The 27,293-nt window shown below is 38.4% G+C and overlaps 2 protein-coding genes across 2 annotated transcripts; both read left to right on the top strand.

The window, feature by feature from the left end:
* The first annotated feature begins 1,093 nt into the window (after positions 1-1,093).
* On the top strand, positions 1,094-7,273 carry LOC135200726 (uncharacterized). The gene is made up of 5 exons (XM_064229331.1): positions 1,094-1,861; positions 3,232-3,341; positions 4,755-4,864; positions 6,080-6,204; positions 6,563-7,273. The coding sequence occupies exons 1-5, from the start codon at positions 1,094-1,096 to the stop codon at positions 7,271-7,273; spliced, it is 1,824 nt and encodes a 607-aa protein (XP_064085401.1).
* Positions 7,274-9,692: 2,419 nt separating this feature from the next.
* LOC135200599 (uncharacterized) lies at positions 9,693-24,600 on the top strand. Its single transcript, XM_064229219.1, has 5 exons — positions 9,693-10,582; positions 13,705-13,814; positions 19,864-19,973; positions 21,042-21,163; positions 22,953-24,600. The coding sequence occupies exons 1-5, from the start codon at positions 9,794-9,796 to the stop codon at positions 23,649-23,651; spliced, it is 1,830 nt and encodes a 609-aa protein (XP_064085289.1). The 5' UTR covers positions 9,693-9,793; the 3' UTR covers positions 23,652-24,600.
* The last annotated feature ends 2,693 nt before the right edge of the window (positions 24,601-27,293 follow it).

Below are 27,293 nucleotides of genomic sequence, written 5' to 3'. Positions count from 1 at the left end.
CAGGGAGGCTGTTCCAGTCCAGCGGTGTGTGGAGGAACAAAGGACCTCATGAACTTAAAGTTCGACAGCGAGGGACATTTCATTAATATTGGAGCTGATGCTGTGCAGGGAATCTGGTTGCTCTCTCTCGGCAGGTAAAGGGTATCAGATATCAAGTGTGAATGTGAGAGATCTCTGTTAGATTACAACTTATGGAATCATGACAAACAAGAGACCATCCACCGACGGTCCAAGTCACAATAACTGCTGCTATTATTAGGAAACAGAAACCTACACCACGAACCACTCTATCTGAAAAGAGATAAATCTCTGGCAAAAGCAGACATCCACACCAGAGAACAGTATTCTAGTAGAGGAAAGAAAAATGGCCTAAAACAGATTACAATGATTTTATTACTCTTATAAAGATAGGAGGCCTCACGAACAATACCTTGCTGAAACTTTCGTTAGATGTTTTTTAAAAGTAAGATGAAAATATGTAACTGCGTATATAATAAAATCATATGAAATTTAGCTAAACTCTGATGACTTTAAGATAACATAATGATCATATATGGTTTTGGAGTAATGGAATGGAATATAAAGTACAGGCCAAAGGCGGAGCGCTTGAACCTATGAGGTCATTCAGCACTGAAATGGAAATTGAGAGTACAAAGGATTGGGAGGTGTAACAGGAGGACAACCTCGTAGTTGAACTGAGAAATCATCACTGTGAGAGGTGGAAAGTAAGATGGAGCAAAGAAAATATAAAGTGAGGTACAGCACAAGGACTGAAAATGGTTGCAACTACAGGCTACAGGGATGAGATATGTTTAAAAATCCTCTTTGTGCGATTAGGAAGAGAGAGAGAGAGAAAGGGAAAAAAATGACGATGGAAGCTCTGCCGTCATGCAAACCGTAATGAACGGAGCAGGAAAGGTTGCTTGTAATTGCATTAGGTTTCGTGGCGATACCCGTTGGGTGTCTGGTATGCAGTACACGGGGTACCTTTGGACGGGGCACACAATAGATGACAAAAGAAACGTCTTTCGAGCAAAGAGCTTATTTTCTGAGACAACAGTAGTCAAGTGAAAATTTGAAATCCTTTTCGAAGATGTTAGGAAATAAGTTGCGTTTGATAAAGGCTGTTCCCTTAGTGATATTTACAGCGATCTTGCTTGTTCTTATTTGTTACGATTTTGAAAATAAGTTTACAAGGAATTATGTTCCAGCAACCGCGAACCTTTCTAGTGTAAGCCGGACGCGAAACACAGTGAAGATAAAGTTCAGACACTGTAAAGCTCTCTTTAGCCTCGAGAGTCCAGCACCTGAAGAGAAGATTGAATATATTTATACGGAAAAGATTCTTCCCAATGAGACGGTTGGAGATGTACTCCATCGAAAGGAAGGAGCGAAGCGAAAGGAAGAAGTGACAGGCATTTATCGTGATATCAATGATGTCTTGAAGAAGATTCGGAACTTTAAGTATTCAGAGCCCGAGAAATACCTCAATGAGGCCTATCACCTTCTGGCTGAATTGTTACCTGGCGTTGTTGAATACGATTCATCCTCTGAGAATGAACGCGAGTCGAGGGAACAACGAAATCAATCCAGAGACAAATCGAAGCACGAAACTGATCGAAGGTCAAAACATGTTCAACAGAGAACCTCTTCCAGAATCGTAGAAGGGACGCTTCCATTCGTTCCCTGTTCCATCAGAGGCTACGAGGACAAACGCCAGGTCTTCACTTGCTTCCAGAGACGGATCGACGTCCAAGGCTCTCTCTCCATCCATTTCTTTGGCGACTCCAAGATACGAAATTTGTTACACAACTTATTGAATCAAATCGACAACGTGTTCCATTTCGTCACTGTATCGAAGGTGAGTCTAAATTAGTTTGGGACTGTGAACAGCGATGCCGTTTTTTCTTCACAACATTGGCTTTTAGCAGTTACCATAAGCAGTTCTTCTGATTTTTTTTTTTACGTTATTTATGATTTAATGGTTTGAATGAGGAAATTTTAATGGTTAGAATGCGTATCTTCCGATGTAACATTATTTTTTCCGTGACGTAAAAAAAACTACATGTCACTAGCTTAACATAAAGTAATTTTGACGAAGAAAAATAACAGATTTAAATAAAATTCATTTCTATGAATAAGCAGGGTATGTTTTATAGCTTTATTTTCATAATAAAACATAAAAAGGCAAAACGAAGAGTTCTATTCCTCAGTGTCGCGGCCTGTGGTCGGAAAAGCCACGGAGGGTTGCCAGATGTCACCAGAAAGTCACACTCGTAGACGAAATTCCTCAATACGGCAACCCTGATTGTGAGTAAGATTTCACTCATGCTGTTCTAGCGATTTATACCTACCGTAGGATCAGTCCTTTGAGCTAAGTCCTATAGAAGATTCACATCCACGTTTCCTGAAGGATACGTCTTTCAAAAGCATCCCTCAGGAGAGGTGGAACATATACATCCCGCCTATGTGAACTCTCGAGAGAGACTGGGAGTTTCCAGCTTTGTGATTGGCTTATCAACAGCCAATCAGGAGCGCCGTAAGTTACTGGCCTAGACATCATCAGATGCACGGATGATGCGAATCTACTATAGTAACGGATAGAACCCTCCCTCATGGCTTTGAAATCAAGCTTTCTGGAATATCATTCCTAATAATAAAAACAGTAATGAATGGAATGATGAATGAAGGTTATCAACTTTTATAGTCCTTGCTCTTGACTTCCTACTTCAGTCTGGATATAAACAAAATGATTATATCGTTGACCACCAAAATATTACGCATTGTGCATTATCTGAAGTGAAAAATGGGTTCCATTGGCCATGTTTATCCAAGCTGTGAAAGAGGCATAGGTAAAGAATGTCCCTAACATCTAGGAAGCTTAAGATGACGTGCGAGATAAGATATAGGTCATGGTGTCGCGTATAGGAGTGCTGGACGAACTGATGATGAGATATTTGTGCATGTTTATGGAGTGACTAATAGTAAGTAAGATTTCTGTGAAATGCTTTCATGAGTCAGCAGTTAAAGAACACATGAGGCAAATGACAGTTGTACGTGTTTCTCTCTAGAGTCTTCCACAGTTAAGGAAAATTGCTTTCATACATAATACATTCTTCAAAGTAGCAGGAGCAATAAAGTATTAATAAAAATGTCAAAGAAACTTTTTATCTAAAGATCCCTTGTAATGTATCATTTTTAACATTTTTAACACAGTTCCATGTTTTCCAGAATGTGACTCGTCTCTGGAGTAAAGCCAGAAGCATCCTTATGGCTGGTAAAAAGTGGTCAGATGTCGAAATTGTTACTCCAGTCTTGCCAGACTTACGAATATCACTTAGGTAATTATAATTATACATTCTCCTTTCGAACATTATTTATTTTAGTGAAATTCACTGACATAAATATTAACTGTTATTTTTCCATCGGTAAGAATTTTCTGTATACTTTTCTGAGCTGACCGAAGGCCGATTCGAGGTGTCGCTACAGTAACATTACATAAAGTTCTTTCTTCCTGCTTTGATTCAGAGGACAGATTTCGAAACTAAAGGGAAAACATCAAGTAAATTTGAAGTAAAATGCCATTCAGGTCATGTAAGAGTAAATATTTACAGGGTTCTTGGACTCGGCTGACTTATTTTATGGATCTGACCCGGCCACCGTGCTTGTCAGTTACTTGAGTTAGTGCATGCACGCCCTTGCCAATGTATCCCACAGTGGAGTTTACAGCAAGTCTAGGGTAGTAGGTTGGGAGAACTCTTGTTATCAAGAACCGGTGTAGGTTCTCGTACATAATCTTCATGCCCTTATTGTCCAACAAATATATAAGAGTCTCGACGATATAGTACCACCTTCGTTGTAAAACTTGTGACGTTACAGAGGTGAATCAAAAGTGCTCTTAGAAACCTGACAGACAGTTCATCATATGAGAAAATATACGCATGAAGACTTCTGGCATTCATATTAGTTACTCACTCCTTGGAAATCCTGTGGCATTTCCAATTATTAGATCATTTTTTAATATCACTAGACACGGGCATATTTAGCCTGTTAGTTACCAGGGCGAAACGCGAAAACTGCCGGGTCTACAGTGCAATTTGGTATGATTTTCAAAGCTCTCTCAAGGGAGTGAGCCAGAGCTATAAAGACTGTCTAATACATTGGAGGCTTTTAATTTCAGTCATCACGACTGAAGTTATCCAATTTATTGCACGTGACGATGCAAAATCCATGGAGGATTATGCTAGACTCATACTCGTCCACCAAGTTAACCCTAGGGGTTACAAGTATAAGGTTTAGAAATACAAGCAGTTTTGGAATCAACTGACCTTTTCGCAGGATCCGACTCACATTTGATACGTCATGGGAGCCATACTATGATCGCAGGCAAATCAGCTGGGTTTACCACCGAGAATTAGTGTAAGGTGAGGCAGTGAAATTTTAACAAGCACGTGACAGGGAGAGTGATCTGTGATTAGCTGTCGCACCAGGTGGCTAAACAGGCTCGGCAAAAAAGATGTTTGCTCTTCTCTCAACATGAGAAAAATTGTCAAAATTAACAAAAACATAGTTGCAATTAATATAATCACAGTAATTATCAAAATCATTTATGAAAACGAACATCTGAACCAGAATTTTGTATATAACCGAGTAATGTGCATTACTTCCTCCTAATCACATACCGTATTTATTTTCATTATCATTTTTGACTGTCGCATATTAAATACAATATTGTTGCTTTTGTCATGTTACAGTTTTCGTACGTTTAGGGATTCGGTGAATCTGCGAGAAGACCTCCCCGAAATTCAGCAGCTGAGGAAGTGGGCCAATTTAGAGGAACCACCGCCTGACCTTCTGATCCTTGGTATGACAGAGTAACTTGTCTTTCATTTAAAGCCTTCTGTAACAGTTAATCAATTCTTAAGTGCTAGAATGGACAGTTAACAGGTATCTTTGGAGTTACACACTAATATAAACTTTTTCATGGGTATACCTCTTATTCAGTTTTTGAAAGGTACTTATTAAGTTTTGGAATATACACCAGACGTCTAGTTCCTCATTGGACGAATGGTTTACGTGCTCGCCTACCGATTTGGTAACCTGAGTTCGCTCCCCGCAATGAGGTCATCCTGCGGTGGGATACACCAGATGTCTAGTTCCTCATTGGACGAATGGTTAACGTGCTCGCCTACCGATTTGGTCACCTGAGTTCGCTCCCCGCAATGAGGTCATCCTGCGGTGGGATACACCAGACGTCTAGTTCCTCATTGGACGAGTGGGTTACGTGCTCGCCTACCGATTTGGTAACCTGAGTTCGCTCCCCGCAATGAGGTCATTCTGCGGTGGGAGAGAAATCGAGAGTAAAGAAGGTTTGAAAGATGTCACGGGAGGAAAACCTCAAAGCAGCTGCTTATAAAATCATCGTTAGGAGAGGGTTGAGGAGAGGAAGATGGGAGAAAGAGAATATGAAAGGAGGTACAGCAAAAGGAATGAAAGGGGTGGGAAGCTATAGGCCTAAGAAGGGACGCTCCAACGTAAACGTAAGTGATACCTACAGTATGCAGCGTGAGGTGCACTGACTGCACTATAGTAGATTCACATCAACCGTGCATCTGATTGGCTGTTGATAAGCCAATCACAGGGCTGGAAATTCTCCTCAGTCTCTCTCGAGAGTTCACAGAGGCAGGATGTATGTTCCACCTCTCCTGAGGCATACTTTTGAAAGACGTATATACCTCAGGAGAGGTGGAACATAGATCCTACCCATGTGAACTCTCTCGAGAGACTGAGGAGAGTTTCCAGCCCTGTGATTGGCTTATCAACAGCCAATCAGGAAGGTCGTAAGGGCTGGCCTAGATAATCATCAGATGCACGGTTGATGTGAATCTACTATTGCCTCGATCAAAATCGGCATATAGTAGACTACAAGGCCTGGATCAGCCGATATCCCATTAGACTTGAACAGACACAATCTTAGCGGTCTAAACTCCAGATTGAAAATTGATGTCACCGAAAATGCTTGAACTGTAGCTATCTCCATCGATCATATATAAAAATATTCAAACATATCTTTTTCCAGACTATACTGCTTGGAGTCTTGAACTGCACAATACCGGAGTTTACGCCGAAGAATACAGGCACACCATCGACGTTCTGGCGATTTTGTTAGAATTGCACGCGAGAGTAGTTCCCCTCCTGGATAAAGTAAGGAGATGCATTTTTTAAATGTTTATAATTCTTTCTTTTCTAAATATTCAATAAAGTATAATTCTTGTTTCAAGGTACATTTATTTATTCTGAATATCAATTTTCTGTCAAATTTTACTTAATCTCCTATTATCTCAGATTTTGTTTTACACGAAAGATGAAAACGTTGGTAGATATTATTCTAACCATTCATCATATTTGTTTTCAAGTTGGTCATAAGTATGTTCTCTTCTAGCTCATTTTCGATCACAAATCGACATCTTTTCCATATTCTTTTTCAAGTTGTTCATAAGTATTATCTCTTCCAGCTCATTTTCGTTCCACGCATTCTTTTCCATAACCCAAATTCTTTCAGATATCCAAGAGGACAAGAGTTCTGGTGCTGCCGCAGAGTCGAATGAGACCAAATGGGGAGAAACTTACTTCCTACTTTCGCGGCGCCATGGCAGACTTCAATTTGGACTGGAGCGAAAGCACATTCCTGTACATTCTGCAACACCTCGACCTGGACTTCAAGTCGTTGTTGGAATCTCGCCTCTCTATAACGAAGGAAATATTGCGAATCTCGGAAGGTCATGCTACATGGGAGTCCCTTTCTACCCAGTCAAAAGCAAATACTATTTGGAAGCCTTCCAACGGCACGACAAAGGCAGAAAATGAATCTTCTTTAAACTCAGAAGCGTCTTATTCAGACCAGTCGACTACTGGGTCTCCTGCGTCTGATGGAGGTATTTTATCAACCAGACATCCAAGAGTAACCCAACAAACTATAGTAAACAAAGCCTCTAAGGCAACAGCATCTCGTGATTACCTCATCCCTTCAGAAGAGGATTCGGGACTGTGGTTTTGGGACGCCATGCTGCCCTTGAACTTGGCTGAAATTCAGGAATGCGAGCAGTTGGTCGAGGGAGGGTTGACCGAAGAGCCTCTTTACAAGGGCGGTGCCCTTAGGTGTCTCGACGCGGTCCATGCGGGTGAAATTACCAGCGGCGATTTGTCAACGATGTTGCTTAATCTCCTGTGCAATAGTGTCTTGGAGACAGGAGACGATTACTGCTGCTCTTGAGTAGTTTTCATTCATATCCTAATCGTCTTCTTCGTTCCTTTTCTGGTCATTTTATCTCAGACAATTGTTAAGACCACCAAGAAACTTGCTATTATACTAATTGTAATGAGGTGGGAATTTTAGAATACACTTACCTGCAAGATTGATGATATAATTTGCGATCACTTAATTTGTTTATTGTGATCTCCTTCGAGAATATACCGTGGTCTTCTCTGGGATGCAGAGCGTATTTTTCCCCGTCTGTCTTCTTATAGCAATATTCGACTGAGCATGCAAATACGCAACTGGGCAACTATCTTTGAAAAACTCTTTTAAAAAATGCCACCGAGATCTGTTTACATGTATGAAGTGAGGTGCCAATTAAAAGATATGCCTTGCCCTTGTCATCTTTTAAACAAAAGTCACCAAGCAACAGCAGTGGCTGTAGTAATTCATAGGATTTGATTAATCAGATATACGCATTGCATGTCTGTATGCGGCGATTAGCTGTGACATTGTAATGTCAGGTTAGAATTATGATGTAATGCATTACTACCTTGATACAGTTCCCCTTGTAATTTACTAATCTATTTACATTTGCATTCGTCACTTAATTTTTCCCTTTTCTGATTACTGATATCTTTCTGTATTTACTGTCATCCTCTGTAATGTCTTTCAAATGAAAATCATTTTCTTTGGAAGACTGAATTCAAGTCAAGGGCCCCCGTAGGATTGTTACATGTGAATGTTAATTTTACGTACTGTAAATCGGTCATCCGTCAGATGCTACAGCAGTAACGCATCTTGCAATTATCAGGTATCTCGTATCAGGTAACGTTTACGTAAATTCCCCCCATGGGGAGCCAAACGCTTTATAACATTTCACAAGCATTTTGGGGCAAGTTTTGGTACGTTTGCTGGTGGTTAATAGGAAAAACCTGTAACCAATAATTCTTTTTAGATGGAAACCAGTTACAGTTCTCTACTGAGTGACTGAAATGTGAATATAGTATGATACATTCCAGTTTCAACAGTTAGAGAATACTTATTGATCGAAACTGCAATATAGATCATTCATACCATTATTTACTATAAATATTAAATGATCTGCTATACTTGCATTAGTTGCTTACTAGCAGTTAAGCAGGCAAAGCAATGTGCATAATTTACCAATAAAGTAAAAAAGAAAAATATACATTTTTGGCACAGGTAAGTGGTAATCTATTAAACTGACATGTTTCACAAACGCTAAACTGGTTAAAGCAATTTTGTCATGCTAACATACTATACTCTGTTTTTTTCCATCTGTCCATACGCCTGTGGTGTTTTCGCATGGTAACACTGCGTCCCGGGCTTTAAATACGTACGCTATGTGTAAGTTTTAGGTAAATAAAACGATATTTAGGTGTACATTTGCAACTGAAAAGTGTTTTAATAATTTACTGTATGCAAATGACACCGTTAATATTCGAAATATGATATTATTTAAATCCCGGGAAGCAGTGTTACCATGCGCAAACACCACAGGCGGATGGACAGATGGAAAAAAACAGAGTATAGGTGTTTCCACAGTAACAGTTAAGTTAAAGAACAAATTCCAGTTTACTATGTTTGCCCCCTAAAGCAAACTTATCAATCACCCCCTCTGCATTTATTTCAATGTCCTTGTGCACATGGATAATAACTTAATCCGCCACTGTCAGGAATCAAGGTCATGATAGCTTTTGAAGACACGCACACACACACACACACACAGAGAGAGAGAGAGAGAGAGAGAGATGAGGGAAGAGAAGGAAGGAGGAGGAACGAGAGAGAGAGAGAGAGAGAGAGAGAAGGAAGTCGGTAAGGGAATCATGTGCATAAGAAAAAAGAAAAAAAGGCAGATGAAAAAAAAAAAAATCCGACGAATAGCAGGAACAGTCGGTGTGTACAACACTTTTAAGGAAAATCTATTTCGTTTGTGTTTTCCTTCAATGGCCCGAAGTGTCACAGTGCAACTGCCAGTCCTTTCCATCACCTGCTTCCATCTAATTGATGTTTTAAACATCCATGCACAGGGGTTCTTTTCCCCCGACCCTTGATAATGAATGTATTTCTTTGTAGTTACGTACAGCCTAGTGGTATCTGATCAGCTGACAGATGTGTTAAAGGTCTCCCATTGGTGTGAATAAGAATATACGAACAGGCAATCGAAATGAATGAATAATATATAAAAATAATTTCGCCTTAATTGATGACCACATACATCTAAAATTTTTCTTTGCTTGCGTAGGGGTACGAGGGACCAGGCAGGCAAGACAGCGCTGCCTATGTACGCAGGAAATCATCTGTGCCCTCGAGGTAGGTATGTCTCGAATAGCACGCAGCAGGAAAGTCTGATTTTAATGCCATTTTGGCTCTTCGTGGCAAAATCCTGCAGTCCTATTCGTGGTTCCTTCGAACGTCGCACGTTAGAGTGAATCGGAGAGACGTATTTTTGCCTAATAGAACATTTTGTGAGAGAGATCTATGGAGAGCAAGTAATTTGGCGGCCGCTGGAATATGTTAGGCAATAAGTGCTGCTTGCTGAAGGCTGTTCCTGTAGTGATATTGACAACTATTTCATTCATCAGTGTTTGTTATGATCTTGAGAATGTATTTTTGAGGAATCACGCTACAACGATTGATGACCGATCTAGCATCAACCAGACGAGAAACGCGGTGAGGATAAAGACATTCGGACGAGACCAGAAGTACAGACATTGTAAAGATCTCTTTAGCATCGATAGTCCTGCGTCTAAAGAGAAGATTGAATATGTTTATTCGGAAAAGATCCCTCCTAGTGAGACGGTTGGAAGGGCACTTCAAAGGAAGGTAGACGTTAATGGAGAGGAACCAGCGAAAGGTGTGTATCGCAAAATCAACGACGTGTTGTGGAAAATTCGAAAGCTCAAATATTCAGAGCCAGAAAGATATCTCGGCGAAGAATATCAGCCTCTTGCTGGACTGTTACCTCGCGTTGTTGACTACGATTCCTCTTCCAAGTATGAATTCCAGTCGAAGGAAGAAAGCAATTACTCCGGAAACGAACCTACACACAAAAGTCATCAAATGAAAAAATCTGTTAAACAGAGAACTTCTTCCAGAATCGTGGAAGGGACGCTTCCATTCGTTCCCTGTTCCATCAGAGACTACGAAGACAGACGCCAGGTCTTCACCTGCTTCCAGAAACGGATCGACGTCAAGGGATCTCTCTCCATCCATTTCTTTGGGGACTCCAAGATACGTTATCTTCTACATCTTTTCCTGGAACAGTACGACGACGTGTTTCATTTCGTCACTACAGCAAAGGTGAGGTTAAAAAAGATTTCGCTTTTACTGTTCGAAACTTTTTTTTACATACGTCATGCTTCTTTTTTTGAACAGCTTGATTGAAGCCTTGTGGTAAGATAAAAGCTTTCATAATAATAATAATAATAATAATAATAATAATAATAATAATAATAATAATAATTAATAATAATGGCTAAAGAGTGCATGGGAAGAAGGACTAATAAAAGTAGACGAAGACCCAGAAATATACAGAGACAGGAGAAAGACAGACAGAACAGAGGACTGGCACAACAAACCAATGCACGGACAATACATGAGACAGACTAAAGAACTAGCCAGCGATGACAATTGGCAATGGCTACAGAGGGGAGAGCTAAAGAAGGAAACTGAAGGAATGATAACAGCGGCACAAGATCAGGCCCTAAGAACCAGATATGGTCAAAGAACGATAGACGGAAATAACATCTCTCCCATATGTAGGAAGTGCAATACGAAAAATGAAACCATAAACCACATAGCAAGTGAATGCCCGGCACTTGCACAGAACCAGTACAAAAAGAGGCATGATTCAGTGGCAAAAGCCCTCCACTGGAGCCTGTGCAAGAAACATCAGCTACCTTGTAGTAATAAGTGGTACGAGCACCAACCTGAAGGAGTGATAGAAAACGATCAGGCAAAGATCCTCTGGGACTATGGTATCAGAACGGATAGGGTGATACGTGCAAACAGACCAGACGTGACGTTGATTGACAAAGTCAAGAAGAAAGTATCACTCATTGATGTCGCAATACCATGGGACACCAGAGTTGAAGAGAAAGAGAGGGAAAAAATGGATAAGTATCAAGATCTGAAAATAGAAATAAGAAGGATATGGGATATGCCAGTGGAAATCGTACCCATAATCATAGGAGCACTAGGCACGATCCCAAGATCCCTGAAAAGGAATCTAGAAAAACTAGAGGCTGAAGTAGCTCCAGCACTCATGCAGAAGAGTGTGATCCTAGAAACGGCACACATAGTAAGAAAAGTGATGGACTCCTAAGGAGGCAGGATGCAACCCGGAACCCCACACTATAAATACCACCCAGTCGAATTGGAGGACTGTGGTAGAGCAAAAAAAAAAAAAAAAAAAAAAAAAAAAAAAAAAAAAAAAAAAATAATAATAATTATTATTATTATTATTATTATTATTATTATTATTATTATTATTATTATTATTATTATTATTATTATTATTATTATTAATGATAATGATAATAATATAATGACGGTTTCCAACAAATCAATCTTATAAAGGGTCTTTTCAAAACTGCCATTACTTTCAAAAAAACATGTATCAAAGAAGGTCTGCTCCATGTAAACAATAATAATAATAATAATAATAATAATAATAATAATAATAATAATAATAATAATAATAATAATAATAATAATAATAGGGAATGTAAACCAACTCAAGAAAAGAGGCAACAGAATTAACCATCTGATATTCATGGACGACATCAAGCTGTATGGTAAGAGCATCAACGAAATAGATACCCTATTCCTGACTGTAAGGATTGTATCTGGGGACATCAGAATGGAGTTTGGAATAGAAAAATGTGTCTTAGTCAACATACAATAGGGCAAAGTAACAAGGACTGAAGGGATAAAGCTACCAGATGGGAAAAACATTAAACACATAGATGAGACGGGATACAAATACCTGGGAATAATGGAAGGAGGGGATATAAAACACCAAGAGATGAAGGACATGATCAGGAAAGAATATATGCAAAGACACGAGGCGATGCTCAAGTCAAAACTCAACGCCGGAAATATGATAAAAGCCATAAACACATGGGCAGTGCCAGCAATCAGATACAGCGTAGGAATAGTGGAATGGACGAAGGCAGAACTTTGCAGCATAGACCAGAAAACGAGGAAACATATGACAACACACAAAGCACTACACCCAAGAGCAAATACGGACAGACTATACGTAACATGAAAGGAAGGAGGGAGAGGACTACTAAGTACAGAGGACTGCGTCAACATCGAGAACAGAACACTGGGGAAATATCTGAAAACCAGTGAAGACGAGTGGCTCAAGAGTGCATGGGAAGGACTGATAAAAATAGACGAAGACCCAGAAATATACAGAGACAGGAGAATGACAGACAGAACAGAGGACTGGCACAACAAACCAATGAACGGACAATACATGAGGCAGACTAAAGAACTAGCCAGCGATGACACGTGGCAATGGCTACTGAGGGGAGAGCTAAAGAAGGAAACTGAAGGAATGATAACTGCGGCACAAGATCAGGCCCTAAGAACCAGATATGTTCAAAGAACGATAGATGGAAATAACATCTCTCCCATATGTAGGAAGTGCAATACGAAAAATGAAACCATAAACCACTTAGCAAGTGAATGTTCAGCACTTGCACAGAACCAGTACAAAAAGAGGCATGATTCAGTAGCAAAAGCCCTCCACTGGAGCCTGTGCAAGAAACTACAGCTACCTTGCAGTAATAAGTGGTACGAGCACCAACCTGAAGGAGAGATAAAAAACGATCAGGCAAAGATCCTCTGGGACTATGGTATCAGAACAGATAGGGTGGTACGTGCTAATAGACCAGACGTGACGTTGATTGACAAAATCAAGAAGAAAGTATCACTCATTGATGTCACAATACCATGGGACACCAAAGTTGAAGAGAAAGAGAGGGAAAAAATGGATAAGTATCAAGATCTGAAAATAGAAATAAGAAGGATATGGGATATGCCAGTGGAAATCGTACCCATAATCATAGGAGCACTAGGCACGATCCCAAGATTTCTGAAAAGGAATCTGGAAAAACTAGAGGCTGAAGTAGCTCCAGCACTCATGCAGAAGAGTGTGATCCTAGCAACGGCGCACATAGTAAGAAAAGTGATGGACTCCTTAGGAGGCAGGATGCAACCCGGAACCCCACACTATAAATACCACCCAGTCGAATTGGAGGACTGTGATAGAAAAAAAAATAATAATGGGAAAAGAAATCCACAGTAGTTTGTCTGTTTGATTTCAAGAAAATATTTTACCTAATTAACTCACGTGTCTTAATGATTCTTCAGCATTTTTAACTACAAGTTTTATTTTATTCGTTTTCCAGAACATAACTCGGCCCTGGAGAGAGGCTAAAGCTGACCTAATGACGACTGATAAGTGGACAGATATTGAAATTTTTATTCCAGCTTTGCCGCGCCTAGGAATAACTCTTAGGTAAGAATTCCCACTCCTTTTAGTCAATTAGCTACGTCTTAAGTCAATTTAATCAGAATATTTAAAATAGGCGAATGTCACTATAACAGTGAAATCACTTTATTTATGAATTCACTGTGACAATGAAATCATCGTGGCAGTGAATTCATTGAGAGAATAGATTTACTGTGACAATGAAGTCGCTATTACAGTATCATTTTCATAACGTTTGCAAAAGCTTGTAGGAATAGGAAGAACATACAGTTTTTGAATAGGTTTGTAATAATTGACGAATTTCCCTATAATTGCAGAAGACAGAGCAAATGCATGGCGTACTAAGCCACAACGTTAATAATAGGAGTAAGAAGTTATCAACAGAATAATTCATTGCACATTATACAATGGCTGATATATCTAACAACTAAATTCAGGTATTCCATTTCAATCACGTATTCAGTGATTTATTATTGAATGGACAAATATATTACAAATTACATTTATTATCACTATCTCATGGCATACTAGATTAAGCCACTACGTTAATTATACGAGTAACAAGTTATCAACAGAATAATTCATCTCATATTATACAATGGTTGCTATATTTAACAACTAAATTCAGGTATTCCATTTCAGTCACGTATTCAGTAATTTATTGTTGAATGGACACATACATTACAGATTACATTTATTATCACTTGCTCATAAAACTGTATCAAATGACGTAAAATTTAAACCATAATTCAATTTCATCATTAGAGTACGTTACTACCGTATTGATTAGGGCGACCACGTGGCCACTACCTAGCCCTTTCTCTAGAGAGGGAATTCGATATATTTTTGCTCACAATAGAGGAGCTGACGCCATCTATTGATAGGACGACAGCATTTTAATACGTGGGGGAATAAGGGTCTCCGATTTTTTTTATAATTCATTTTTCCTTACAAACTACAGACTCAAATTCATTGGCATAACTAGAGTAGCTTTTCATGAGAACAAAGATCGCTCGCAAGTGAATATTTTAGCTAACTATTATGTCAATAATAAGGTTATGATCTTAAGTGAGGACCAGCTTCACTCACACTAAAAATACCTTCGCCCAACTTAGTGCTACGTAGGTACAGGACTACCAACAAAATAATAGGCATTGAAGCGTTTTCATTGAGATATTATCAACGATTCTAAGGGCAATTTGAAAAAAAAAGAAAATACTAAGATTACTCATTTATCATTGCCAGCTTACTAAGTAACATAAGGCTTGTACACTGACGTGGTTTTTCTTCTTTTAGAACCTTGTAGGTTGGTAGTTCTGGCTGCAACGTGTCCAAGGAATGTAAACAAATGTAAACAATACCTACAAAAAAAGTAAGAGTTTCGTGTTATCATGGAGAAATATACGACGACTGTCAAAACAATTTATAAGTATGAATGACAAACTTTAAGCATTTATTATTTTTTACCTTGTTAAAATACACAGAAAATGGAACATTGACGGCTGATTCCTTCTTTTAGAATGTAGTAGGTTGGCAACTTCGACTGCAACTTCTCCAAGGAGGGAAAATAACTTTGTTCTTTTAAAGTTTTACGTAGACCGAATGTTTACTAGAAACAGATAATGATTGTATTATCTTAGCTTATTGAGATATCCAAATAAACACGTGAATGAATGCATAATGAGAATATTTCATTACTAAGTACAGTAGCCAAATCATATCAATATTTACGTGGTTTAAACACTAAAGGAATGTCCCACTAAAGGCTGCAATTACGTCAGTATCTCACTAACTCGTCCAGATAGCAACGTCTTGTAAAGATATAAGTCTGTGTATAGGATGAGGGCTTCTGTTGTAAGCGGGCGCATATTTACAATAAAATTATCATGATATGAAATTTTCATCAAAGTCATAAATTATGTAACACTGAAATTTATTCTAAATCATTGTAATATACATGAAAACTATGACAGTTTTAATGTTATAAATCGAAACATGAGACAAATGTCGTTTTTTAATGAGGATTCTTTTTAAGTTTAATTTTTGTCATTTTCTCCGACTCTTTGCCTAATAATAACATACTTGTGAGGAATTAAGTTTTACAAACTTTCTAGATCGGGAGATTTCAACACGTGTAAATAATGATCTCAGCGTAAATATGCACATGCAATGGTAATACTGCAGTGATATGGGAATTGGTATGTTCCTCGGTAACGCAAATCACAGTTTATAAATGACGAAACTTATGGTAAATACTGAAAACAATTTCCTCGTTAATTTCTGCAATATCTATTGTGTGAGCCATTTTAGGAAATGAAACGAGGACATATCTTGTGATGTTCGTCTATTGCACAAGTTTTGATGACTGCAATATATTTCGACTGAACAAACATTTTCCTATCCGCAGCCTTCTTACGACCAGTGTATGGCCATCAAGACTATGTAACAGTTGATATTCAAAGGGAACAAACTTTTTGTATACCATATTACGTAGGTACTCATGGTTCACACTGTGTTGCTTCGTGTTAGATTAACCTTTCCTGTATTCATCGTATATCTGATGGTTTTTCTTGGGATGAAATAATTCAAATATTTTCGTAACACCTATTTCACTTCCATCATGAGATGAAGGGTAATCATGACATTCCTGTAAAATAGCCAAGCATATCTTAGTTTTACCAGACCACTGGCCTATTAACAGTTCTCCTAGGGCTGGCCCGAAGGTTTAGATAGTTTTACGTTGCTAGGAACCAATTGGTTACTTAGCAACGGGACCTACAGCTTATTATTGTGGGATCCGAACCACATTATATCGAGAAATGAATTTCTAACGGCCAGAAATAAATTCCCCTGATTCCACGCTGGCATATCGGGGAATGGAACCTAGACCCTGTTAAATATCTATACGAATTCTTAAGGCGTCTTAATTTCCACCCTTTTCATTGATACTGTAGTAGATTCACATCAACCGTGCATATGATGTCTAGGCTAGTCCCTTACAACGCTCCTCATTGGCTGTTGATAAGCCAGTCACAGGGCTGGTAATTCTCAGTCTCTCTTGAGAGTTCACATAGGCAATATGTATGTTCCACTTCTCCTGAGGGATACGTCTTTCAAAAGTATCCCTCAGGAGAGGTGTAACTTACATACTGCGTATATGAGCTCTCTCGAGAGGGACTGAGAGTTTCCAGCCCTGTGACTGGCCAATCAGATACACGGTTGATGTGAATCTACTATCGTGCCTCTTATTCCTCTACAGCAGGTTTTAGCTACAAATGTTGAGATCTTCAACCATTACAGCCCAACATTTGAAGGAGTTTTGGCTGTGAGAAATATAGAGGTTCAGATGTAGAAACTTTCTACAATGGAAACCTTTTGAAACGAGAAGAAAAAAAATAAAAGGTAGACCCAGAGACGATTCGCATCGAGACCTGGAGTTATGATGTAGTGAATGCGATAGAGATTAACACACTCACTTACCTCCTGGGCCTCGTTGTGACCCCTGTGTTTTGCAGAAGACTCCTAAAAGCATGTCACAACTTTCATCCATAACGCACATTCAGTCTCTAAGGACAGCTGTTCCTGGCCTTTTCTGGCAACAGGCGCCAATATCCGTATCACTGTATCATTACCATTATTATTCACTACCAAACATATGTATACAGAAATTATGTATGTAAATTCATGAAGTAAGTAAGTCTGCAGGCGTAACCAGCCTCGTTTCACGGGGAGAACCAGCTCCGTTTCAGGGAATCCCTTCTCAACCCCACCCCTTTCGGAGGGTGGGGGGTGGGGGAGATAGGATGAAACTCCATTATAAACTATCTTATGGGTCCCCACTATAAACTTGCCAAGTTTCATGCCCATCGGACCAGCCGTTTGGCCGTGATTAAATGACAAACGGACGGACAGACATTATGCCCATTATAGTAAGATTATGTGTACATATTTTCGTTAAGATCATTATCCCCGCGTGTTGAAATCTCCCGATCATGCAGTTTGTATAACTAATTCCTCGCAAGTATATAAGTTATTAGGTAGAGAAACAGAGAAAATGACGAACCTTAAAGCGAAATTCTCATTCAGATTCGACATTTGTCTCATGTTTCGATTGATAATATACAAACTGTGATAATTCCCATTCCTCTTGGAAGTCCCCGGAACCCTTATCAGAAAAGTACATTTGTCAGTATTTCATGTTCAATTCATTGTCAAAATTTTGTCTCTGGATACACTGAAAATGAAACGTACACGTCTGTACTCTGATTGATTGATTAATTAGTTCTTGCTGGCGTCGTAACGACGAGTCTATTGATGTCCTGTACTCTGAATTTGTTTTTATCAGACGTAAAACAAATGACAGTAAATATGTAATTGGAACAGTTGATAAAGCAGTTGCACACTAAATACATCTGTAAAGAACAAATTGATGCGATCTCTATTCAACTCGACCTAACTTATTATGTGGATATTCTATTTGTTGCTTTATGTTGACTTAACCTATTTTTAGCATGACTGTCTGAAGCAATTCAGTATGTGATGGGGGCTCCTGACGTTGGAAGGATTCAAATTGCTGACAGTATCCTTTCTGGGATGACAGTGATCATAAAATTCCAATTCCTTGGAGTTTTTTTTTATTGACCTCCTAATCAAATATTCACCATTCGCCCATGTGACCTACCCTAATTTTCCATTTTTCCAAGCCACTTTTGGTTAGAAATAATAAAAGTAAAACACCCATTATGTGAACTGGGTCATGGGGGCGAGGAATGAAGAGGTATAGAAATGAGTACGTTTTAAGATGGAAACGTTTAAAAAATGTAAACGCCAGGAACGTTTGATCATGATTGATCTGAAAAGAGCATTCCGCTGGAGTCTGGTGAAGCGAGAGGGCTCCTCAAGAGATTTGGGGAAGGACGAGAATTACTGTTTGACCAAGAGCACCCCTCTGGGAAACTGCTTAACCAAGGACACTCCTTTGGGGGGTTTGGTAACACTCGTGTAGCATATCATGGAAGCAAAACAATAAGGCGCCTGATAAGCTCTTCCACCAAATGAGTCCTTCTGTTGGTCAGAGGAGAATATAGTATTTTGGACAAAATGCCAAGTGCTGGGACCTGTCATAACTTCGTGATAACCTCATTCAACTCTTCAACGGAAATTGAGAATAGAAAAGTTGTAACAGGAGGAAAACCTCGAAGCAGTTGCGCTATGAAACAATTGTTAGGAGAGGGTGGATGCGATGAAAAAACGAGAATATGAACGGAAGGACTGTAAAAGGAATGAAAGGGGTTGCAGCTATTGGCCGAAGGGACGCAGAAGAGAACCTTATGTAATGCCTACAGTTGTACTGCATGAGGTACACTGATGGCACTACCCCATTACGGGGTCTGCTGTGGATCAGGAATGATTAGTGGATTCCGGTCAGTCGAAAGCAGTCTTTTGGGATATATATTTTTTTCGGATTGAAGGGCAACTTATGGACCTTGCAGGAATAAGGGACAAATTATTCATCTTGGGGGTTTATTGGAACCACGAGGGCTATTGTTAAACAAACAGCATTTTTCTAGGGTCATGGGGTTAATATGGCCATTTACTGCCCGATTTGTAATTTGCTCTGAGCTCATGAAAGTGACCAGTTTTCAAAATAACTTCCTTATTGCATCAGTGTTTACAATCGAGAATGTTAAAGTAAATAAACATCTATGACCAAATAAATAAATAAATAAAACCCTAAAGGTATGGATTGATCTTATGTCGGTTTCATTAAGAATTATTGCATCAATGTTTACAATCGAGAATATTAAAGTAAAACATCTATGACACCCCACCCCCCCCAAAAAAAAAAAAAAACCTAAAGGTCTGGATTGATCTTTTATCGGTTAAATTGAGAAAACTTTTTAAACTTAAATATACTAAATGACAACTAACAACCATAACTTCACTCTCTCACAAGGTCCACCTTTCCAGCTGTCCGCGCTAATTGGGTTTTCCCTGAACCTGACTCCCGCCCCCCACCCCCCCCATCTTAATTTCTGATGTGAAACACAGTAATGTTACTTCTTTCATATTACAGTTTTCGTAAGTTTCAAGATTCGCCGGTCTTTTTAGGAGACATTCCCGAAATTCAGCAGCTGAGGAAGTGGGCCAATTTGGAGGAACAACCGCCCGACCTTTTGATCATTGGTATGACGAAGTCTTTCATCTTTCCACTAACTAAAGAATTTCTCTAAATGTTTTTTTTTATTTTAAGTGGAACGCTGCCTGGGAGATGAATTCTTTTGGGCTTCTTAAGGTTCATATATACTTTTTCATTCATATCCACCAGCCGACTGGTCCTTGCTTCTAACTACTCTATTAAATTTTGTGTTTATAGAACGCCTAATGGATTCATATAGGATTCTCGTCATCTGATATTTATATGCTCTCCATGAATATATATCTCTCTCTTCTCTCTCTCTCTCTCTCTCTCTCTCTCTCTCTCTCTCTTTGTTTAACTTTGTTTAGCTTTCTTTTAAACTCTTCTATACTGTTTACCACTTCTGGTGGCAGTTTGAGATTCTCCAACTGCCACCAGAAGTGGTAAACAGTATAGAAGAGTTTAAAAGAAAGCTTAACAAAATCATTAGGACTGTGAATGCCCAGTAAAACCTGCTCCTACAGATAAGCGAGCACACGATGTCTCCTCTTAGGATGGATTAACAAGTTTTTGAGACATCCTAATCCTTGTAACTCCTTGTGACACACACTCGCTCTTCTCTCCTCTCTTCTCTCGCTCTCTCTCTCTCTAGATATATATAGTATATATATATATATATAGATATATATATATATATCTATATATATATATATATACGAATACCACGGGAAAATGATAGTCAGAAATCCAAGCGCTTTCGTCTTTATTCAGACATCGTCAGTAGCTCCTTGACGATGTCTGAATAAAGACGAAAGCGCTTGGATTTCTGACTATCATTTTCCCGTGGTATTCGCTTATTTATGAAGTCACGTGCATCTACTGTGATTTTTTAAGCACATATATATATATTATAGAGATATATATATATATATATATATATCTATATATATATATATATATATATAATATATATATTAAATATATTATATCAGACATTTTTTTAGTGATCTATTGGATTCTAGACCGAACAATTGATATCATGTACAACTTTCAAATTTTAGAAATACAAGTGGATCACATGTAAGGACATTTAACCGTTTTCTTTTCTTCCTCAGACTATACTGCCTGGACACTTGGTCGATATAACATTTTCGGATTGTTTCCACCAAGAAACACCGTCGACGTTTTCGCGATTTTGCTGGAACTACATGCGAAAGTGATTCCTCTCTTGCAGAAGGTAGGGAGAGTCTGCAGGTCTGAATGAATATATTTTTATTTTTCTTATTTTCCGATTCTTAAGATGCGTTTCATTTTTATAGACTTGAATTATAAATGACTGGTACCATATAGTACTGGTTTCCGTCATGTCTTAAAGCACGAAACATACTTTTATGCAAAGCTGAAAGTTGACAATATTTTCATGGCGTCTTGCTGTAAGAGAAATTTGTTTACTTTTGCAGATATTATTGCACTACTATAATTACAACATTCACTACTAGCACTACTAAACTAGTATTATTATCATTTCGACTTACCAAAACTACTGGTTTTTATAATATTGAATTAGTTCCGCGTTGTACGAGTGGATTTCGCGCTCGGCTACCAATCAGGTGGTCCGAAGTTCGATTCTCGGTTTGGCCAACGCGGAACCAGAGGAATTTATTTCTGGTGATAGAAATTCATTTCTCGATATAATGTGGTTCGGATCCCACAGTAAGCTGTGGGTCCCGTTGTTAGGTAACCAATTGGTTCTAGTTACGTAAAAATATCTAATCTTTCGGGCCAGCCCTAGGAGAGCTGTTAATCAGTTCAGTGGTCTTGTAAAACTAAGATATACTTACTTACTTATAATATTGAATTAAATTTAAACTTATTTATACAAGTGCTTACTTTCGTCGTTGGACGAGTAGGTGGCGTTGTCGCCTACTGATTTGGATCCCACAATAATAAGCAGTAGGTCCCGTTGCTAGGTAACCAATTGGTTCCTAGCCACGTGAAAATATCTAATCCTTCTTCGGGCCAGCCATAGTAGAGAGCTGTTAATCAGATCAGTGGTCTGGTTAAATTATGATATACTTAACATTCTACAAGTGCCTTTGACTCTCTAGTGAGTCATTTTCAAAGTGTTACAAGGTGCTGGAATGCATGTAGAAAAATACAGGAATAAACGGGCCACAAAATAATGAATAAACCTGGCCGCCAAAATCTATAGTATCACTGCACAGGCGTTTGGTTTCTCAAGTTAGGAATTGTTATTAGCTTATCAGTAAAGGCAGGGAATCCTGGTTTCTTAAGTTAGGAATTGGTATTAGCTTATCGGTAAAGTCCGGGAATCCTGGATTCTTAACTTGGGAATTGGTATTAGCTTATCAGTGAAGTCAGGGAATCCTGGTTTCTTACGTTAGGAATTGGTATTAGCTTATCGGTAAAGTCCGGGAATCCTGGTTTCATAAGTTAGGAATTGGTATTAGCTTATCAGTAAAGTCCGGGAATCCTCGTATGAGGACAGATTATTTCCTGCCATGTTGTTTGAATGAAATTTGAAACTAGGCTGAGCAATCTATCACCCAATAGGTCGCCTTCTCCTTAAGTTACATTGCTTCTCGTCCAAAATCAAATATCTCGTCGATAATTATGAGGAACACTTTTGGTAACACTTTCGTGAAGATTTATGCATAACAAATGAATGGACCGGAAACGTAAGTAAATTCCTTTTGGTGGGAGTTGTGATGAATCGAATGACCGAAAGGAACCTAAAACAAGAAGCCAAAAATCATGGTTCAAAAAGGAATAAACAAGGAGGTAAGGCAAGGTTTCAGAAGAGGAATTTCTTGCGTAGAAGGCAAACAAACAGCTGATGTAAGAATATGAAAACGTCATAGAGCAGCGAAATTAGGGTAGTAGGAAAATGGAGAGTATCTAAAGTATGAAATAACTTATGTTTCCCATTCCTTTACGTAAATAACCACTTCTTTCCTGACTCATTCTTTCTAATCCGGATTATTTCGTGACCCATATTCTTCCAGATATCCAAGATTACAAGAGTGCTGTTGTTGCCACAGAGTCGACAGAGACCAAATGCAGATAATATGTTTCCCAATAGTCGCGGATCAACGGCGGATTTCAATATGGACTGGAGCGAAAGCACATTCTTATACATTCTGCAATACTCTCACGACCAGGACATGAAGTCGTTGTTGGAATCTCATCTGGCTAAGGCGAGGGAGTTACTGAAAATCTCGGACTATCAAGTTCAAAGTTTTGCCTGGACCTCCCTTCATTCTCGCGAGGAAACTTCGGATATTCGGAACCCTGTCCACGAAACAAAAAAGGCGTCATATCCAGCCCAGTCGACTGCTAGTAGGTTTCCAGTGTCAGAAGTCGATAGGTTTCCGACCAGACATCCAAGATTAACTCAACCAAAGTTGCTAGAAGAAGCCTCATCAGAGACAACAGAATTCCGCGATTATCTCATCCCTTCAACAGAGGATTCGGGACTGTGGTTTTGGGACGCCATACTCCCCTTGAACTTGGCTGAAATTCAGGAATGCGAGGAAATGGTCGAGGGTGGGATGTCAGGGCAGCCTCTGTACCAGAGCAATGTTCTGAGGTGTTACGACCCAACGCACGCAGGTGACGTCACCAACAGTGATTTAATTACAATGATGCTTAACCTCTTATGCAATACTGTTTTAGGGACAAGCGACGATTACTGTTGTTCATGAATAATAATCTTTGGTTTAGTTGCTATTTCTCGTTGTGACTGAAGATAGCTACAGTTAGGTTTATCTATGAGATCGTACAAAGAGATGAAGAACTCTACATAAAAGGAGAAATCCCTGTAATTGTTCAGTAATCCCAAACTTATTATAGCCTATTCTATACATTAAATGTCAAGTTCTCTCTTAATTTATGGCACGAGAAACTTCTTTTTATTCATCAGAAGTCGTATTTTTCAGTGCTAGACATTTCTTCATTTGGTAAACGTTCGATGGCCTCCAGTGCATCCCGAAAAGTACGAGAGAGAGAGAGAGAGAGAGAGAGAGAGAGAGAGAGAGAGAGAGAGAGAGAGAGAGAGAGATGGGTATATGGCCATGGAGACTGGTCCCTACATTTGATACTTGACGGCAGAGCTATTATAATTTTTACCTGTCATCCTAATCGTTCGTACTCTTTTACAAGGAGAATTTTACAACATTCTATATAAAGGGTTTGGGCCGTCGGAGCAGCTTGCGTGGTGCACTGTAAACATTGCCTAAGGATCTTAGCAACACCTCTTCGGCCCATAGCTGCAACCATAGATGTAGAGGGAGAGATTAGACAGCCAATAATAGCCAACCAGTTTGTGACGTGCGCAGCCTGCCACCATTGTTATGTGCTGTTTATTATGTAAACAATGATGCAACTCATGCAATCTGATGTGAAACTCTGTGTTAAAATCTTTAAACGTGTTTCCTCGGCTGTCCTTCAAGACTATCAAATGATTTATGCACCATTTACTAAATACAATACGTCCTGTATGCAGAAATAGAAATATTTACTTTTGCTTGTACGTTTTTCCTACAGTTAAGCCCTAAAGATTTGCAGATATGGCGACGCGGTACAACTTTATGATCACAGTGCATTGACGCCCAATATTCTCAGCAGTCTTTGATGATTGATAAATGACCTTTGCAGCATTCACAAAGAACAATGTGTACTATATGTAGAAATAGAAATATTAATTCTGACTGCTGTGGTTTTTATATACTTAAGCGATAAAGTCGACCAATTTGTCTAAGTTATGTGCCTTTCTTTCCACTATGAATTTACAGTTTTACTCTCTAGAAGCAGAATCAATTATTATCATTCTTTATTCATGGGTCAAATTGACAGGCAGTAAAATTTGACATTATACTAGAATAATCGTTTATCTCCAACGCTGTCATCCCATTTAAACTTCATCCAAAGGCATAATTATATTATGAATTTTAAATTTTACTGTATTTGATACTACTAATAGGGATACAATCAATATTGTAGTTTGCAAGACTGTGTAAATCTTCCTGTTGCCAGTACTGATGTAATACTTCTTATTAGACTAAATCTGCTTAAAGTGTTGTGGCAAATCAAATTCAGTAGGACAGGCAATTTCTGACAGGTGAGTCCCCTGCATATTAGGAGGCTTAAAAATACACTTCGGCAGAAACTGCTTATTGCAATATGCGTGATTCGTCGTTTGGATCTTTATCCCTTCTGCAATTTTTAAACCAGGTAAGAACAGCTTTCTCTCTGTCTGTCTCTCTCTCTCTTCGTTCTTTTTCAAGAAATCTTCAACACGACAAAAATCAGTCCTGAATTTAACATGTCGCATATTACAAACCACAGGCTTCCTACACTGACCTGCAGGCATTTTTAATGCTTATTTGAACCTATGAGGCTACTGAAAGATCTTTTAAGAGAAACTGATCTTATAAGAGAAAATGATAATGGTAAAAGTGAAGAATACTGCATCATCATCTCTTCATATTTCTTGCACGTGGATCTTAAGGCTTTGTAGTGACAAGCGTATCCAAAAGAGCGCAAAGAATTCGAGAGGTTAAGAGGGCATTATCACTATTACAAATACATAATTCATACATACATACATATCTCTCTCTCTCTCTCTCTCTCTCTCTCTCTCTCTCTCTCTATATATATATATATATATATATATATATATATATATATATATATATATATATATATATATATATATATATATAGAGAGAGAGAGAGAGAGAGAGAGAGAGAGAGAGAGAGAGAGAGAGAGAGATACATATATATATATATGTACAAACACACATACATATGTATATGTCTATATAATACACATTTATATATATATATATATATATATATATATATATATATATATATATATGTATAAACACGCATACATATATTCTATATGTGTTTCATATATAAAATTAAATATCAGATGTAAAAGATATTAGGAGAAAACTGCCATAGATTATACAGCGAATTTCTAGCCATCAAATAAAGGACGTAAATCACTACGGTCTAAAAACATCAGCAGAGTATAATTCAAAACCATGAAAAATACAACTAGACGATCTGATATGAAATTCTAAAATTGACGATTCTTTCCGCATTGGATGTCCTATTCGGCAAAGGTTTCCTCCCCCCCCCACCCACCGACCCCGCCCCGGCCATTGGATAAATGACCTTTAAAGCAGAAGCACCATTGCCTGAATCAATGACTGGAGAATGTGTCATCTTATTCTCTCAGTTGCAAAGCACATGTGCGAAATTCCTCGTCCTATATAAAGGGCTTTCCCAAGTCCTCGCCTGATTCCTGTCAGTTGCTTTTGCCGAACACCAAGTTTACTACAATAGCTGAACCTGGTCTCGACTCGGAATGTGAGTTGATATATTCTTTAGCTTTTCTTTTTTTGTAAATTCATTATTACTTTTTGTTTTTCTTCGTTTTTAACGCAAATAGGATACCTGTCTCTGAATGTGAGGTGACATTCTTCAGTTCGTTTTTGTAAATCTGCACTTTTTTTTTAATTTACGCAAATTGGGTAAATCTATACTTTTTTCTTTAAATTTACGCAAATTGGATACAACTCGTTAACGCAAATAGGATACCTGGTTCAGAATGTTCGATTTTTGTAAATCTAAACTTTTTTTTTTTTCTTTTTTTTACGCAAATTGGATACAACAGTTATTCGACTCGTCTTTAAAACATGAGTTGACAATCTTCAGATTTGCTTTTGTAGCTGTAGTATGTGAGACAGGTAAATCTTATATTTCAGTTCATATCTTTGATTCACTCTTATCTAATAAGAATAGTCCTATGAGATATATATTGCTGTTTTTGTTTCAGAGGTCATAAGGGAAAAGAATGGTCACGTGATCAATTCATCACTTATTGCGTTTTTGTTAATTAAGCAAATAGGATACAACAGGCATTTGAATCCTCTCTGAATATGAGTTGAGATTCTTAATTTTTTTTTAATTATTTAACTGGTAGAATTCGAGGCAGTCAAAATCCAAATACCATTTTTCTTAAAATCTTACATGGCCAGGATAGGCCATAGCTGTTTTCACTTCAAAGGTATCATATGAGAAAGAATATTCGTGTGTTAAATTCATAATTTTTTCGTTTTCGTAAAATAGGCTTCGATTTTGATTTTTTCTTTAATCTTACATGGCCAGGATAGGCCTATGATCATTGTTGTTTTCACTCCAAAGGTATCATATGAAAAAGAATATTAATGTGCTACATTCTTAAGTTTTTCCTTTTCGTAAAATAGGCTTCGGGTTTGAGCAGAGTTTGACCAACGCAAGCATTAGTAGTTTCTTATTTCCAGAGGAAATGA

This window comes from Macrobrachium nipponense, chromosome 27, assembly GCF_015104395.2.
Source record: "Macrobrachium nipponense isolate FS-2020 chromosome 27, ASM1510439v2, whole genome shotgun sequence".
NCBI lineage: Eukaryota > Metazoa > Arthropoda > Malacostraca > Decapoda > Palaemonidae > Macrobrachium > Macrobrachium nipponense.
Note: the sequence above shows the minus strand (reverse complement) of the source record. Positions and strands in the feature narration are given on the sequence as shown.